The 15,223-nt window shown below is 40.5% G+C and overlaps 1 protein-coding gene across 1 annotated transcript in view; it reads right to left on the bottom strand.

Annotated features, from left to right (window-relative positions):
- Positions 1-15,223, bottom strand: part of LOC120027895 (procollagen-lysine,2-oxoglutarate 5-dioxygenase 2-like) — a 96,952-nt gene that overhangs the window by 19,909 nt on the left and 61,820 nt on the right. The window contains exon 10 of the mRNA XM_038972991.1: positions 2,728-2,853. Within this exon, the coding sequence (XP_038828919.1) occupies positions 2,728-2,853 (126 nt within the window). The remainder of the gene's footprint in view (positions 1-2,727; positions 2,854-15,223) is intronic.

The following is a 15,223-nucleotide window of genomic DNA, read 5'->3' as shown; positions in this document are numbered from 1 at the left end:
CAGAGGTCTGGTTTAGGAAGACAGAGGTCTGGTTTAGGAAGACAGAGGTCTGGTTTAGGAAGACAGAGGTCTGGTTTAGGAAGACAGAGGTCTGGTTTAAGAAGAGAGGATTGGTTTAGGAAGAGAGGACTGGTTTAGGAAGACAGAGGTCTGGTTTTGGAAGACAGAGGTCTGGTTTAAGAAGAGAGGATTGGTTTAGGAAGAGAGGATTGGTTTAGGAAGACAGAGGTCTGGTTTAAGAAGAGAGGATTGGTTAAGGAAGAGAGGTCTTCCTTAACCAGATCCTTTATGGTTTATTTTACACACAACCATTCACTCACATAATCCATACACCCTGACAACCTAGTACACTATCTAGTACACTAACTAGTAACCCATAAACCCAGGCTACGACAACCTAGTAAACTAACTAGTAACCCATAAACCCAGGCTATGACAACCTAGTACACTAACTAGTAACCCATAAACCCAGGCTATGACAACCTAGTACACTAACTAGTAACCCATAAACCCAGGCTACGACAACCTAGTACACTAACTAGTAACCCATAAACCCAGGCTACGACAACCTAGTACATTAACTAGTAACCCATAAACCCAGGCTATGACAACCTAGTACACTAACTAGTAACCCATAAACCCAGGCTATGACAACCTAGTAAACTAACTAGTAACCCATAAACCCAGGCTATGACAACCTAGTAAACTAACTAGTAACCCATAAACCCAGGCTATGACAACCTAGTACACTAACTAGTAACCCATAAACCCAGGCTATGACAACCTAGTACACTAACTAGTAACCCATAAACCCAGGCTATGACAACCTAGTACACTAACTAGTAACCCATAAACCCAGGCTACGACAACCTAGTACATTAACTAGTAACCCATAAACCCAGGCTACGACAACCTAGTACATTAACTAGTAACCCATAAACCCAGGCTATGACAACCTAGTACACTAACTAGTAACCCATAAACCCAGGCTATGACAACCTAGTAAACTAACTAGTAACCCATAAACCCAGGCTATGACAACCTAGTAAACTAACTAGTAACCCATAAACCCAGGCTATGACAACCTAGTACACTAACTAGTAACCCATAAACCCAGGCTATGACAACCTAGTACACTAACTAGTAACCCATAAACCCAGGCTATGACAACCTAGTACACTAACTAGTAACCCATAAACCCAGGCTATGACAACCTAGTACACTAACTAGTAACCCATAAACCCAGGCTACGACAACCTAGTACATTAACTAGTAACCCATAAACCCAGGCTACGACAACCTAGTACATTAACTAGTAACCCATAAACCCAGGCTATGACAACCTAGTACACTAACTAGTAACCCATAAACCCAGGCTATGACAACCTAGTACACTAACTAGTAACCCATAAACCCAGGCTATGACAACCTAGTACACTAACTAGTAACCCATAAACCCAGGCTATGACAACCTAGTACACTAACTAGTAACCCATAAACCCAGGCTACGACAACCTAGTACATTAACTAGTAACCCATAAACCCAGGCTATGACAACCTAGTACACTAACTAGTAACCCATAAACCCAGGCTATGACAACCTAGTACACTAACTAGTAACCCATAAACCCAGGCTATGACAACCTAGTACACTAACTAGTAACCCATAAACCCAGGCTATGACAACCTAGTACACTAACTAGTAACCCATAAACCCAGGCTATGACAACCTAGTACACTAACTAGTAACCCATAAACCCAGGCTATGACAACCTAGTACACTAACTAGTAACCCATAAACCCAGGCTATGACAACCTAGTACACTAACTAGTAACCCATAAACCCAGGCTATGACAACCTAGTACACTAACTAGTAACCCATAAACCCAGGCTACGACAACCTAGTACACTAACTAGTAACCCATAAACCCAGGCTATGACAACCTAGTACACTAACTAGTAACCCATAAACCCAGGCTATGACAACCTAGTACACTAACTAGTAACCCATAAACCCAGGCTATGACAACCTAGTACACTAACTAGTAACCCATAAACCCAGGCTATGACAACCTAGTACACTAACTAGTAACCCATAAACCCAGGCTATGACAACCTAGTACACTAACTAGTAACCCATAAACCCAGGCTATGACAACCTAGTACACTAACTAGTAACCCATAAACCCAGGCTACGACAACCTAGTACACTAACTAGTAACCCATAAACCCAGGCTATGACAACCTAGTACACTAACTAGTAACCCATAAACCCAGGCTATGACAACCTAGTACACTAACTAGTAACCCATAAACCCAGGCTATGACAACCTAGTACACTAACTAGTAACCCATAAACCCAGGCTATGACAACCTAGTACACTAACTAGTAACCCATAAACCCAGGCTATGACAACCTAGTACACTAACTAGTAACCCATAAACCCAGGCTATGACAACCTAGTACACTAACTAGTAACCCATAAACCCAGGCTATGACAACCTAGTACACTAACTAGTAACCCATAAACCCAGGCTACGACAACCTAGTACACTAACTAGGTTAGCTTTCACGGTTTAAAGGCATATTATTGTGGCACTGTGGCTTCCATGAAACAGATCAGTGAGTGAGTAATACACCTACTTTTACAAATCACCCAGAATGTTGATATACAGGAGTGATGGTTTATAGGAAGAACCCGACCCCGTTGGTTGAGGAGACTTACACACGCTTGCTCTGCACGATGTCGATGTAGTCTTCGGAACGGGCGTAGTAACCGTCCAGACTCAACGCTCCCCAGAAGTTGGACCACAGCTTGCCGTGACGAGTGACAAGGGGACCAATTATTTTCCTGCAGAAAAGAGAGAAGAAAGATAGATAGAGAGACTGTCATTATGATTCAGTACAAATCATTTGTGATCAGAGTAGAAACAGAGAAGAGACTCAGAGGGTATGCTAATTTGATATAGAGGAGACCTAACCCACTCTATTCAATTATTCAAAACAGGAACATTTTACGTTTGGCTAGAAATTAATAAGGAAATTATGTCAACAGAGAAAAATGGCCTCATGTGTGCTATCTACTGTATATGCCCCCACTAGAATCCCCAAACTTTAATGAAGACAGTTTCTCCATCCTGGAGGGGGATATCATTAATTTCCGGGCCCGGGGACATGTACTAGTCTGTGGCGACCTAAATGCAAGAACTGGACAAGAACCTGACACTCTCAGCACACAGGGGGACAAACACTTACCTGGAGGTGACAGTATTCCCTCCAAAATATACCCCCCCCTAAACACAACTATGACAAAACAACCAACAAAAATGGGTCACAACTCCTGCAGTTCTGTCGCAGGCTGGGTCTGTACATAGTCAATGGTAGGCTTCGAGGGGACTCGAAGGTACACCTATAGGTCATCCCTTGCCAGTAGAAATGTAGATTATTTTATCACTGACCTCAACACAGTCTCTCAGAGCGTTCACAGTCAGCCCACTGACACCCCTATCAGATCACATCAAAATCACAGTCTACTTGAACAGAGCAATACTCAATCATGAGGTATCAAAGCCAAAGGAACTGAGTAAAATTAAGAAATGCTATAGATGGAAGGAAAGTATTGTGGAAACCTACCAAAAAACAATTAGGCAACAACAAATTCAATCCCCTTTAGACAACTTTCTGGACAAAACATTTCACTGTAATTTTTTTATTTAAGTCAGTTCAGAACATATTCTTATTTTCAATGACGGCACAGTGGGTTAACTGCCTTGTTCAGAACAACAGATTGGGGATTTGATCTTGCAACCTTTACAGTTACTAGTCAAACACTCTAACCACTAGGCTCCCATGGCACCCCACTTTCACCTTCACCCCACCTTCACCTTTACACCTTCACTGTAATAGTGAAGGTGTGAACTTGGCAGTATGAAGCCTAAGACTGTATTTGACCTCTCAGCTTCCCTATCAAATCTAAAAATTGCAATCAGACAACCTAAGAAAATGAACAACAATGACAAATGATTTGATGAAGAATATAAAAACCTAAGAAAGAAATTGAGAAGCCTTTCCAACCAAAAACATAGAGACCCAGAAAACCTGAGTCTATACGCCTTCACTATGGTGAATAATTAAAACAACACAGAAATACACTACGGAAAAAGAAGGAACAGCACGTCAGAAATCAGCTCAATGTAATTGAAGAATCCATAGAATCTAACCACTTCTGGGAAAAATGGAAAACACTAAACAAACTACAACACGAAGAGTTATCTATCCAAAATGGAGATGAATGGACTTCTCCAGTCTTTTTGGCTCTTTAACAAATAACAAACAGCAAAAACATATACATGATCAAATACAAATCTTTGAATCAACTATTAATAAAGACTACCAGAACACACTGGATTCTCCAATTACATTGAATGAACTACAAGACAAATTACAAACCCTCCAACCCAAAAAGGCCTGTGGTGTTGATGGTATCCTAAATGAAATGATAAAACATACAGACCACAAATTCCAATTGGCTAAACTAAAACTCTAACATCATCCTTAACTCTGACATCTTCCCCAATATTTGGAGCCCTGGACTGATCACCCCGATCCACAAAAGTGGAGACAAATTTGACCCCAATAACTACCGTGGGATATGGGTCAACAGCAACCTTGAAAGATCCTCTGCATTATCATTAACAGCAGACTCATACATTTCCTCAGTGAAAACAATGTACTGAGCAAATGTCGAATTGGCTTTGAATTGGCTTGTTACCAAATTACCATACGACAGATCACTTATTCACCCTAAATGACAAACAAATAAAAACAAAACACCTTAATTAAAACACCTCAAAATGGACGAGGAGTTCTTCTTCAATGATGCGAGGGATATACTGCAGATGCCTGAATAGGCCCCGATCTCTGTGATTCGCTGGAGAAGGAAATTGAGATTTCGAGGCAAAAGATCTGGGTGCCTTGCGAGGATCAGGTGACAAGTCGCTAATCTGCCCTTGCCCTCCGTTCTGCTAGCTAACGTTCAATCGCTGTAAAATAAATGGGACAAACTGAAAGCACGTATATCCTACCAACGGGACATTAAAAACTGTAATATCTTATGTTTCACCGAGTCGTAGCTGACGACGACATTAAGATCCTCCAGCTGCCAATTTATCGGCAAGACAGAACAGCAGCCTCTGGTAAGACACGGGGCGGGGGCCTGTGCATTTATGTAAACAACAGCTGGTGCTGGAAGGAAGTCTCAAAGTTTTGCTCGCCTCATGATAAGCAGTAGACCACACTATCTAACTAGAGAGTTTTCACATGTATTTCTCGTAGCTGTCTACATTCCACCACAGAGTGAGGTTGGAACTAAAACCGCATTAAATGAGCTGTATTCTGCCATAAGCAAACAGGAAAACGCTCATCCAGAAGCGGCGCTCCTAGTGGCCGGGGACTTTAATGAATCTTAAATCAGTTTTACCTAATTTCTATCAGCATGTTAAATGTGCAACCAGGTGAGTTCGACCAGGCATGGACTGGATAAGTGATGTACTGTATAACCGAGTGAGTTATGTGATGTACTGTACAACCAGAGGGTAAAAAATCTCTAGACCACCTTTACTCCACACACAGAGACACGTGCAAAGCTCTCCCTCGCCCTCCATTTGGAAAAATCTGACCTTAACTCTATCCTCCTGATTCCTGCTTTCAAGCAAAAACTAAAGCAGGAAGCACCAGTGAATCGGTCAATAAGAAAGTGGTCAGAAGAAGCAGATGCTAAACTACAGGATTGTTTTGCTATCACAGACTGGAATATGTTCCGAGATTCTTCCGATGGCATTGAGGATTACACCACATCAGTCACTGGCTTTATCAATAAGTGCATCAAAGACGTCGTCCCCACAGTGACTGTACGTACATACCCCAACCAGAAGCCATGGATACAGGGACTCTAACCCGGAAGCTTATAAGAAATCCCGTTATGCCCTCCGACGAACCATCAAACAGGCAAAGGGTCAATACAGGAATAAGATCGAATCATACTACACCGGCTCCGACGCTCGTCGGATGTGGCAGGGCTTGCAAACTATTACAGACTACAAAGGGAAGCCCAGCCAAGAGCTGCCCAGTGACAAAAGCCTACCAGACAAGCTAAATTACTTCTACGCTCGCTTCGAGGCAAATAACTCTGAAACATGCATGAGAGCACCAACTGTTCAGGATGACTGTGTGATCACAATCTCTGTAGCCAATGTGAGTAAGACCTTTAAACAGGTCAACATTCACAAGGCTGCAGGGCCAGATGGATTACCAGAACGTGTACTGGCGAGCATGCTCTGACCAACTGGCAAGTGTCGTCACTGACATTTTCAACCTCTCCCTGTCTGAGTCTGTAAAACTAACATGTTTAAATGTTGCCTAAATGACTACCGACCCGTAGCACTCACGTCTGTAGCCATGAAGTGCTTTGAAATGCTGGTCATGGCTCACATCAACACCATTATCCCAGAAACCCTTGACCCACTCCAATTTGCATACCGCAACAACAGATCCACAGATGATGCAATCTCTATTTCACTCCACACTGCCCTTTCCCACCTGGACAAAAGGAACACCTACCTGAGAATGCTATTAATTGACTACAGCTCAGTGTTCAACACCATAGTGACCTCAAAGCTCATCACTAAGCTAAGGACCCTGGGACTAAACATCTCCCTCTGCAACTGGATCCTGCACTTCCTGACGGGCCGCCCCCAGGTGGTAAGGGTAGGTAACAACACATCCGCCACGCTGATCCTCAGCACGGGGGCCCCTCAGTGGTATGGGGTGTGTGCTTAGTCCCCTCCTGTACTCCCTGTTCACTCATGACTGCACGGCCAGGCACGACTCCAACACCATCATTAAGTTTGCTGATGACACAACAGTGTTAAGCCTGATCTCCAACAATGACGAGACAGTTTGCTGATGACACAACGATGAGACAGCCTATAGGGAGGAGGTCAGAGACCCTGTGGTGCCAGGACAACAACCTCTCCCTCAAGATGATCAAGACTAAGGACTACAGGAAAAGGAGGACCGAGCATGCCCCCCATTCTCATCGACGGGGCTGCAGTGGAGAGCTTCAAGTTCCTTGGCGTCCACATCAACAACAAACTAACATGGTCGAAGCACACCAAGACAGTCGTGAAGAAGGCATGACAAAACCTATTCCACTTCAGGAGACTGAAAATATTTGGCATGGATCTTCAGATCCTCAAAAGGTTTTACAGCTGCACCATCGAGAGCATCCTGACGGGTTGCATCACTGCCTGGTATGGCAACTGCTCGGCCTCCGACTGCAAGGCAACACAGAGGGTAGTGCGTACGGCCCAGTACATCACTGGGGCCAAGCTTCCTGCCATCCAGGACCTCTATACCAGGCGGTGTCAAAGGAAGACCCTAAAAATTGTCAAAGACTCCAGCCACACTAGTCATAGACTGTTCTCTCTGCTACCACACGGCAAGCAGTACCGTAGCTCCAAGTCTAGGTCCAAGAGGCTTCTAAACAGCACCTACCCCCAAGCCATATGACTCCTGAAAAGCGAATCAAATTGCCACCATGATGAGTCACCATGCTGACATGATGGAGATGACTATTTACACCCCTTTGGCAATTTAGTAACCCTACCTGCATGTACATAATTACCTCAATTACCTCGACACTGGTGCCTCCGCATATTGACACTGATTCGGTACCGGTACCCCCTGTATATAGCCTCCACATTGACTCTGTACTGGTACCCCCTGTATATAGCCTCCACATTGACCCTGTACCGGTACCCCCTGTATATAGCCTCCACATTGACTCTGTACTGGTACCCCCTGTATATAGCCTCCACATTGACCCTGTACCGGTACCCCCTGTATATAGCCTCCACATTGACCCTGTACCGGTACCCCCTGCATATAGCCTCCACATTGACTCTGTACCGGTACCCCCTGTATATAGTCTCCACATTGACTCTGTCTAGTAACACCCTGTATATAGTCTCCACATTGACCCTGTACCGTAACACCCTGTATATAGCCTCCACATTGACTCTGTACCAGTACCCCCTGTATATAGCCTCCACATTGACTCTGTACCGTAACACCCTGTATATAGCCTCCACATTGACTCTGTACCGTAACACCCTGTATATAGCCTCCACAATGACTCTGTACCGGTACCCCCTGTATATAGTCTCCACATTGACTCTGTACCGTAACACCCTGTATATAGTCTCCACATTGACTCTGTACCGTAACACCCTGTATATAGCCCAGCTATTGTTATTTACTGCTGCTCTTTAATTATTTGTTTTTCTTATCTCTTACTTTTTGGGGGGGTATTTTCTTAAAACTGCATTGTTGGTTAAGGGCTTGTAAGTAAGCATTTTACTGTAAGTTCCATACCTGTTGCATTCGGCGCATGTGACAAATACATTTGATTTGATTTGAAAGGCAAAGTCTTCTCAAGCTTTGTTGACTTAAAAAAATACTCAATTTGGCTTGAGGGTCTGCTATACAAGTTGATGGAAAGCGGTGTTGGGGAAAAAAAATACAACATTACACAACATTACACAAGTCCGCTATTAAAATTGGCAAAAATCATACACATTTCTTTCCACAGGGCAACCACCTAAAAGGAAGTGATACCAAAACCTTCAATAACAAAGCCATCACCTACAGAGAAATGAACCTGGAGAAGAGCCCCCTAAGCAAGCTGGTCCTCGTTACAACACGGTATATAGACATAATATGACATTTGAAATGTCTTTATTCTTTTCAAACTTGTGTGAGTACAATATTTACTGTTCACTTTTTACTGTTTACTTCAATTTTGTTTATCCATTTCACTTGATTTGGCAATGTAAACATGTTTCCCATGCCAAAAAAGCTCTTGATTCTCTCTGTCTCGAGAGAGCGAGATAGAGAGAGAGATAGAGACAAGGAGAGTGAGAGACAGAGAGCGAGAGCGAGAGAGAGATAGAGATAGAGACAAGGAGAGAGAGGGAGAGAGAGACAAGGAGAGAGAGAGAGAGAGAGAGAGACAAGGAGAGAGAGAGAGACAAGGAGAGAGAGAGAGACAAGGAGAGAGAGAGAGAGAGCGAGAGAGAGAGAGAGAGACAGAGAGAGAAAGAGCGAAAGCAAGAGAGAGACAGAGACAATGAGAGAGAGAGAGAGAGAGAGAGAGAGAGAGAGAGAGAGAGACAAGGAGAGAGAGGGAGAGAGAGACAAGGAGAGAGAGAGAGAGACAAGGAGAGAGAGAGAGAGACAAACATGGAGAGAGAGAGAGAGAGCGAGAGAGAGAGAGAGACAGAGAGAGAGAGACAGAGAGCGAAATCAAGAGAGAGAGAGAGAGAGAGAGAAAGCAAGAGAGAGAGAGAGAGAGACAGAGAGAGAGAGAGAGACAGAGAGAGAGAGCGAGACAGAGAGAGAGAGAGAGCGAGAGAGAGAGCGAGAGCGAGAGCGAGAGAGAGGGAGAGAGAGAGCGAGACAGAGAGAGAGAGAGAGAGAGAGAGAGAGAGGGAGAGAGAGACAGAGATAGAGAGAGAGAGAGACAGAGATAGAGAGAGAGGGAGACAGAGCAGAATTAGGCCGATACCCACTAATTATCAAAATCCAGAAAAGAGCCGTTAAATTCTACAACCACCTAAAAGGAAGCGATTCCCAAACCTTCCATAACAAAGCCATCACCTACAGAGAGATGAACCTGGAGAAGAGTCCCCTAAGCAAGCTGGTCCTAGGGCTCTGTTCACAAACACAAACACACCCCACAGAGCCCCAGGACAACAGCACAATTAGACCCAACCAAATCATGAGAAAACAAAAAGATAATTACTTGACACATTGGAAAGAATTAACAAAAAAACAGAGCAAACTAGAATGCTATTTGGCCCTAAACAGAGAGTACACAGCGGCAGAATACCTGACCACTGTGACTGACCCAAACTTAAGGAAAGCTTTGACTATGTACAGACTCAGTGAGCATAGCCTTGCTATTGAGAAAGGCCGCCGTAGGCAGACATGGCTCTCAAGAGAAGACAGGCTATGTGCTCACTGCCCACAAAATGAGGTGGAAACTGAGCTGCACTTCCTAACCTCCTGCCCAATGTATGACCATATTAGAGACACATATTTCCCTCAGATTACACAGATCCACAAAGAATTCGAAAACAAATCCAATTTTGATAAACTCCCATATCTACTGGGTGAAATTCCACAGTGTGCCATCACAGCAGCAAGATTTGTGACCTGTTGCCACAAGAAAAGGTCAACCAGTGAAGAACAAACAGCATTGTAAATACAACCCATATTTATGCTTATTTATTTTAACTTGTGTGCTTTAACCATTCGTACATTGTTACAACACTGTATATATATAATATAACATTTGTAATGTCTTTATTGTTTTGAAACTTCTGTATGTGTAATGTTTACTGTTAATTTGTATTGTTTGTTTCACTTTTGTGTATTGTCTACCTCACTTGCTTTGGCAATGTTAACACATGTTTCCCATGCCAATAAAGCCCCTTGAATTGAATTGAATTGAATTGACAGAGAGAGAGAGGGAGAGGGAGAGGGAGAGTGGCCCGGGAGGACTGCTGCCAAGTGGGTAAAGCTAGAGCAGAACCACACTGGGTCATATTACAGTAAACCAGACATAATACTATTCTGAATTCACACAGGCATTCTGCTGGCCAGCTACTAAATGGTGGTAGAATTCACACAGGCATTCTGCTGGCCAGCTACTAAATGGTGGTAGGAGACACAAGAACTCTCCGTGTGAGTTTGCGTTTAAATGTGCGTGAGACACAGACACACATCCCCGCTGTTGGAGCTCAAACACTATACTTTTAAAGCCACGAATGTCATGAAGAACGGAGCTATCGTGATTCCTGAGGGAAAACAACGTATATAGGATACATTACCATAAATTACAGCGTTCGTCTACAATATAGATACAATGTAGGAAATGGGATGGACGACAAGGAAATGCTGAATGTCCAGGATTGTAGACAGATTGGAGAGTTCCCATGGCCTCTTTAAATAACCCAGAGGGCTTTCTCTTCAGGCCTCCAGGGTTGAGTCTTAAATAGCACCCTATCCCCTATGTCGTGCCCTACATTTTGACCAGGACCTATAGAGCTATAGGGAATAGGGTGCGATTGGGACTCAAACCAGGGCTCCACTCTGTCACAGGTCTGCCACCACCACAAGAGACAAACGCTTGAAAAATCCAGAGGAGGGGAAATATATATAAAACAGACATAGACTGTATAAAACAGACATAAACTGTATAAAACAGACATAGGCTGTATAAAACAGACATAGACTGTATAAAACAGACATAGACTGTATAAAACAGGCATAGTCTGTATAAAACAGACATAGACTGTATACAACAGACATAGACTGTATAAAACAGACATAGACTGTTTAACACAAGTATAAAACAGACATAGACTGTATACAACAGACATAGACTGTATAAAACAGGCATAGACTGTTTAACACAAGTATAAAACAGACATAGTCTGTATAAAACAGGCATAGACTGTTTAACACAAGTATAAAACAGACATAGACTGTATAAAACAGGCATAGACTGTATAAAACAAACATAGACTGTATAAAACAGACATAGTCTGTATAAAACAGGCATAGACTGTTTAACACAAGTATAAAACAGACATAGGCTGTATAAAACAAACATAGACTGTATAAAACAGACATAGACTGTATAAAACAGACATAGACTGTATAAAACAGGCATAGACTGTTTAACACAAGTATAAAACAGACATAGACTGTATAAACAGGCATAGACTGTATAAACAGACATAGACTGTATAAAACAGATATAGACTGTATAAAACAGATATAGACTGTATAAAACAGACATAGGCTGTATAAAACAGACATAGGCTGTATAAAACAGATATAGACTGTATAAAACAGACATAGGCTGTATAAAACAGACAAAATACTGTATAAAACAGATATAGACTGTATAAAACAGACATAGGCTGTATAAAACAGACATAGGCTGTATAAAACAGATATAGACTGTATAAAACAGACATAGGCTGTATAAAACAGACATAGGCTGTATAAAACAGACATATCCTGTATAAAACAGACATACACTGTATAAAACAGACATAGACTGTATAAAACAGATATAGACTGTATAAAACAGGCATAGTCTGTATAAAACAGACATATCCTGTATAAAACAGACATAGACTGTATAAAACAGACATAGACTGTATAAAACAGATATAGACTGTATAAAACAGACATATCCTGTATAAAACAGACATAGACTGTATAAAACAGATATAGACTGTATAAAACAGATATAGACTGTATAAAACAGGCATAGACTGTATAAAACAGGCATAGTCTGTATAAAACAGACATAGACTGTATAAAACAGGCATAGACTGTTTAACACAAGTATAAAACAGACATAGACTGTATAAACAAGCATAGACTGTATAAAACAGACATAGCCTGTATAAAACAGACATAGCCTGTATAAAACAGACATAGGCTGTATAAAACAGACATAGGCTGTATAAAACAGACATAGGCTGTATAAAACAGACATAGACTGTATAAAACAGACATGGCTGTATAAAACAGATATAGACTGTATAAAACAGACATAGGCTGTATAAAACAGACATAGACTGTATAAAACAGACATAGACTGTATAAAACAGATATAGCCTGTATAAAACAGACATAGCCTGTATAAAACAGACATAGGCTGTATAAAACAGACATAGGCTGTATAAAACAGACATAGACTGTATAAAACAGACATAGGCTGTATAAAACAGACATAGACTGTATAAAACAGACATAGACTGTATAAAACAGACATAGACTGTATAAAACAGACATAGCCTGTATAAAACAGACATAGCCTGTATAAAACAGACATAGACTGTATAAAACAGACATGGCTGTATAAAACAGACATAGACTGTATAAAACATACATAGGCTGTATAAAACAGACATATCCTGTATAAAACAGACATAGACTGTATAAAACAGGCATAGACTGTATAAAACAGGCATAGACTGTATAAAACAGGCATAGACTGTATAAAACAGACATAGACTGTATAAAACAGGCATAGACTGTTTAACACAAGTATAAAACAGACATAGCCTGTATAAAACAGACATAGCCTGTATAAAACAGACATAGACTGTATAAAACAGACATGGCTGTATAAAACAGACATAGACTGTATAAAACAGACATAGGCTGTATAAAACAGACATATCCTGTATAAAACAGACATAGACTGTATAAAACAGGCATAGACTGTATAAAACAGGCATAGACTGTATAAAACAGGCATAGACTGTATAAAACAGACATAGACTGTATAAAACAGGCATAGACTGTTTAACACAAGTATAAAACAGACATAGCCTGTATAAAACAGACATAGCCTGTATAAAACAGACATAGGCTGTATAAAACAGACATAGCCTGTATAAAACAGACATAGCCTGTATAAAACAGACATAGCCTGTATAAAACAGACATAGGCTGTATAAAACAGACATAGACTGTATAAAAGAGACATGGCTGTATAAAACAGACATAGACTGTATAAAACAGACATAGGCTGTATAAAACAGACATAGACTGTATAAAACAGACATAGACTGTATAAAACAGGCATAGTCTGTATAAAACAGGCATAGACTGTATAAAACAGACATAGACTGTATAAAACAGACATAGACTGTATAAAACAGGCATAGACTGTATAAAACAGGCATAGACTGTATAAAACAGACATAGACTGTATAAAACAGGCATAGACTGTATAAAACAGACATAGCCTGTATAAAACAGACATAGACTGTATAAAACAGACATAGACTGTATAAAACAGACATAGACTGTATAAAACAGACATAGACTGTATAAAACAGACATAGACTGTATAAAACAGACATAGACTGTATAAAACAGACAATGACAATATAAAACAGACATAGACTGTATAAAACAGACATAGACTGTATAAAACAGACATAGACTGTATAAAACAGACATAGACTGTATAACACAAGTATAAAACAGACATAGACTGTATAAAACATGAATAGACTGTATAAAACAAACATAGACTGTATAAAACAGACATAGCCTGTATAAAACAGACATAGCCTGTATAAAACAGACATAGACTGTATAAAACAGACATAGCCTGTATAAAACAGACATAGCCTGTATAAAACAGACATAGCCTGTATAAAACAGACATAGGCTGTATAAAACAGACATAGGCTGTATAAAACAGACATAGGCTGTATAAAACAGATATAGACTGTATAAAACAGACATAGGCTGTATAAAACAGACATAGGCTGTATAAAACAGACATATCCTGTATAAAACAGACATACACTGTATAAAACAGACATAGACTGTATAAAACAGATATAGACTGTATAAAACAGGCATAGTCTGTATAAAACAGACATATCCTGTATAAAACAGACATAGACTGTATAAAACAGACATAGACTGTATAAAACAGATATAGACTGTATAAAACAGACATATCCTGTATAAAACAGACATAGACTGTATAAAACAGATATAGACTGTATAAAACAGATATAGACTGTATAAAACAGGCATAGACTGTATAAAACAGGCATAGTCTGTATAAAACAGAATAGACTGTATAAAACAGATAGACTGTTTAACAAAGTAAAAACAGACATAGGACGTATAAACAAGCATAGACTGTATAAAACAGACATAGCCTGTATAAAACAGACATAGACTGTATTAAACGACATAGGCTGTATAAAACAGAATAGGCTGTATATAAACAGACATAGGCTGTATAAAACAGACATAGACTGTATAAAAACAGACATGGCTGTATAAAACAGATATAGACTGTATAAACAGACATAGGCTGTATAAAACAGACATAGACTGTATAAAACAGACATATACTGTATAAAACAGATATAGCCTGTATAAAACAGACATAGCGTATAAAACAGACTAGCTGTATAAACAGACATAGGCTGTATAAAAACAGACATAGCTGTATAAAACAGACATAGGCTGTATAAAACAGACATAGACTGTATAAAACAGACATAGACGTATAAAACAGACATAGACTGTATAAAACAGAC

Source organism: Salvelinus namaycush, chromosome 33 (assembly GCF_016432855.1).
Source record: "Salvelinus namaycush isolate Seneca chromosome 33, SaNama_1.0, whole genome shotgun sequence".
Lineage (NCBI taxonomy): Eukaryota > Metazoa > Chordata > Actinopteri > Salmoniformes > Salmonidae > Salvelinus > Salvelinus namaycush.
This window is presented reverse-complemented; position numbering and strand designations above follow the sequence as displayed.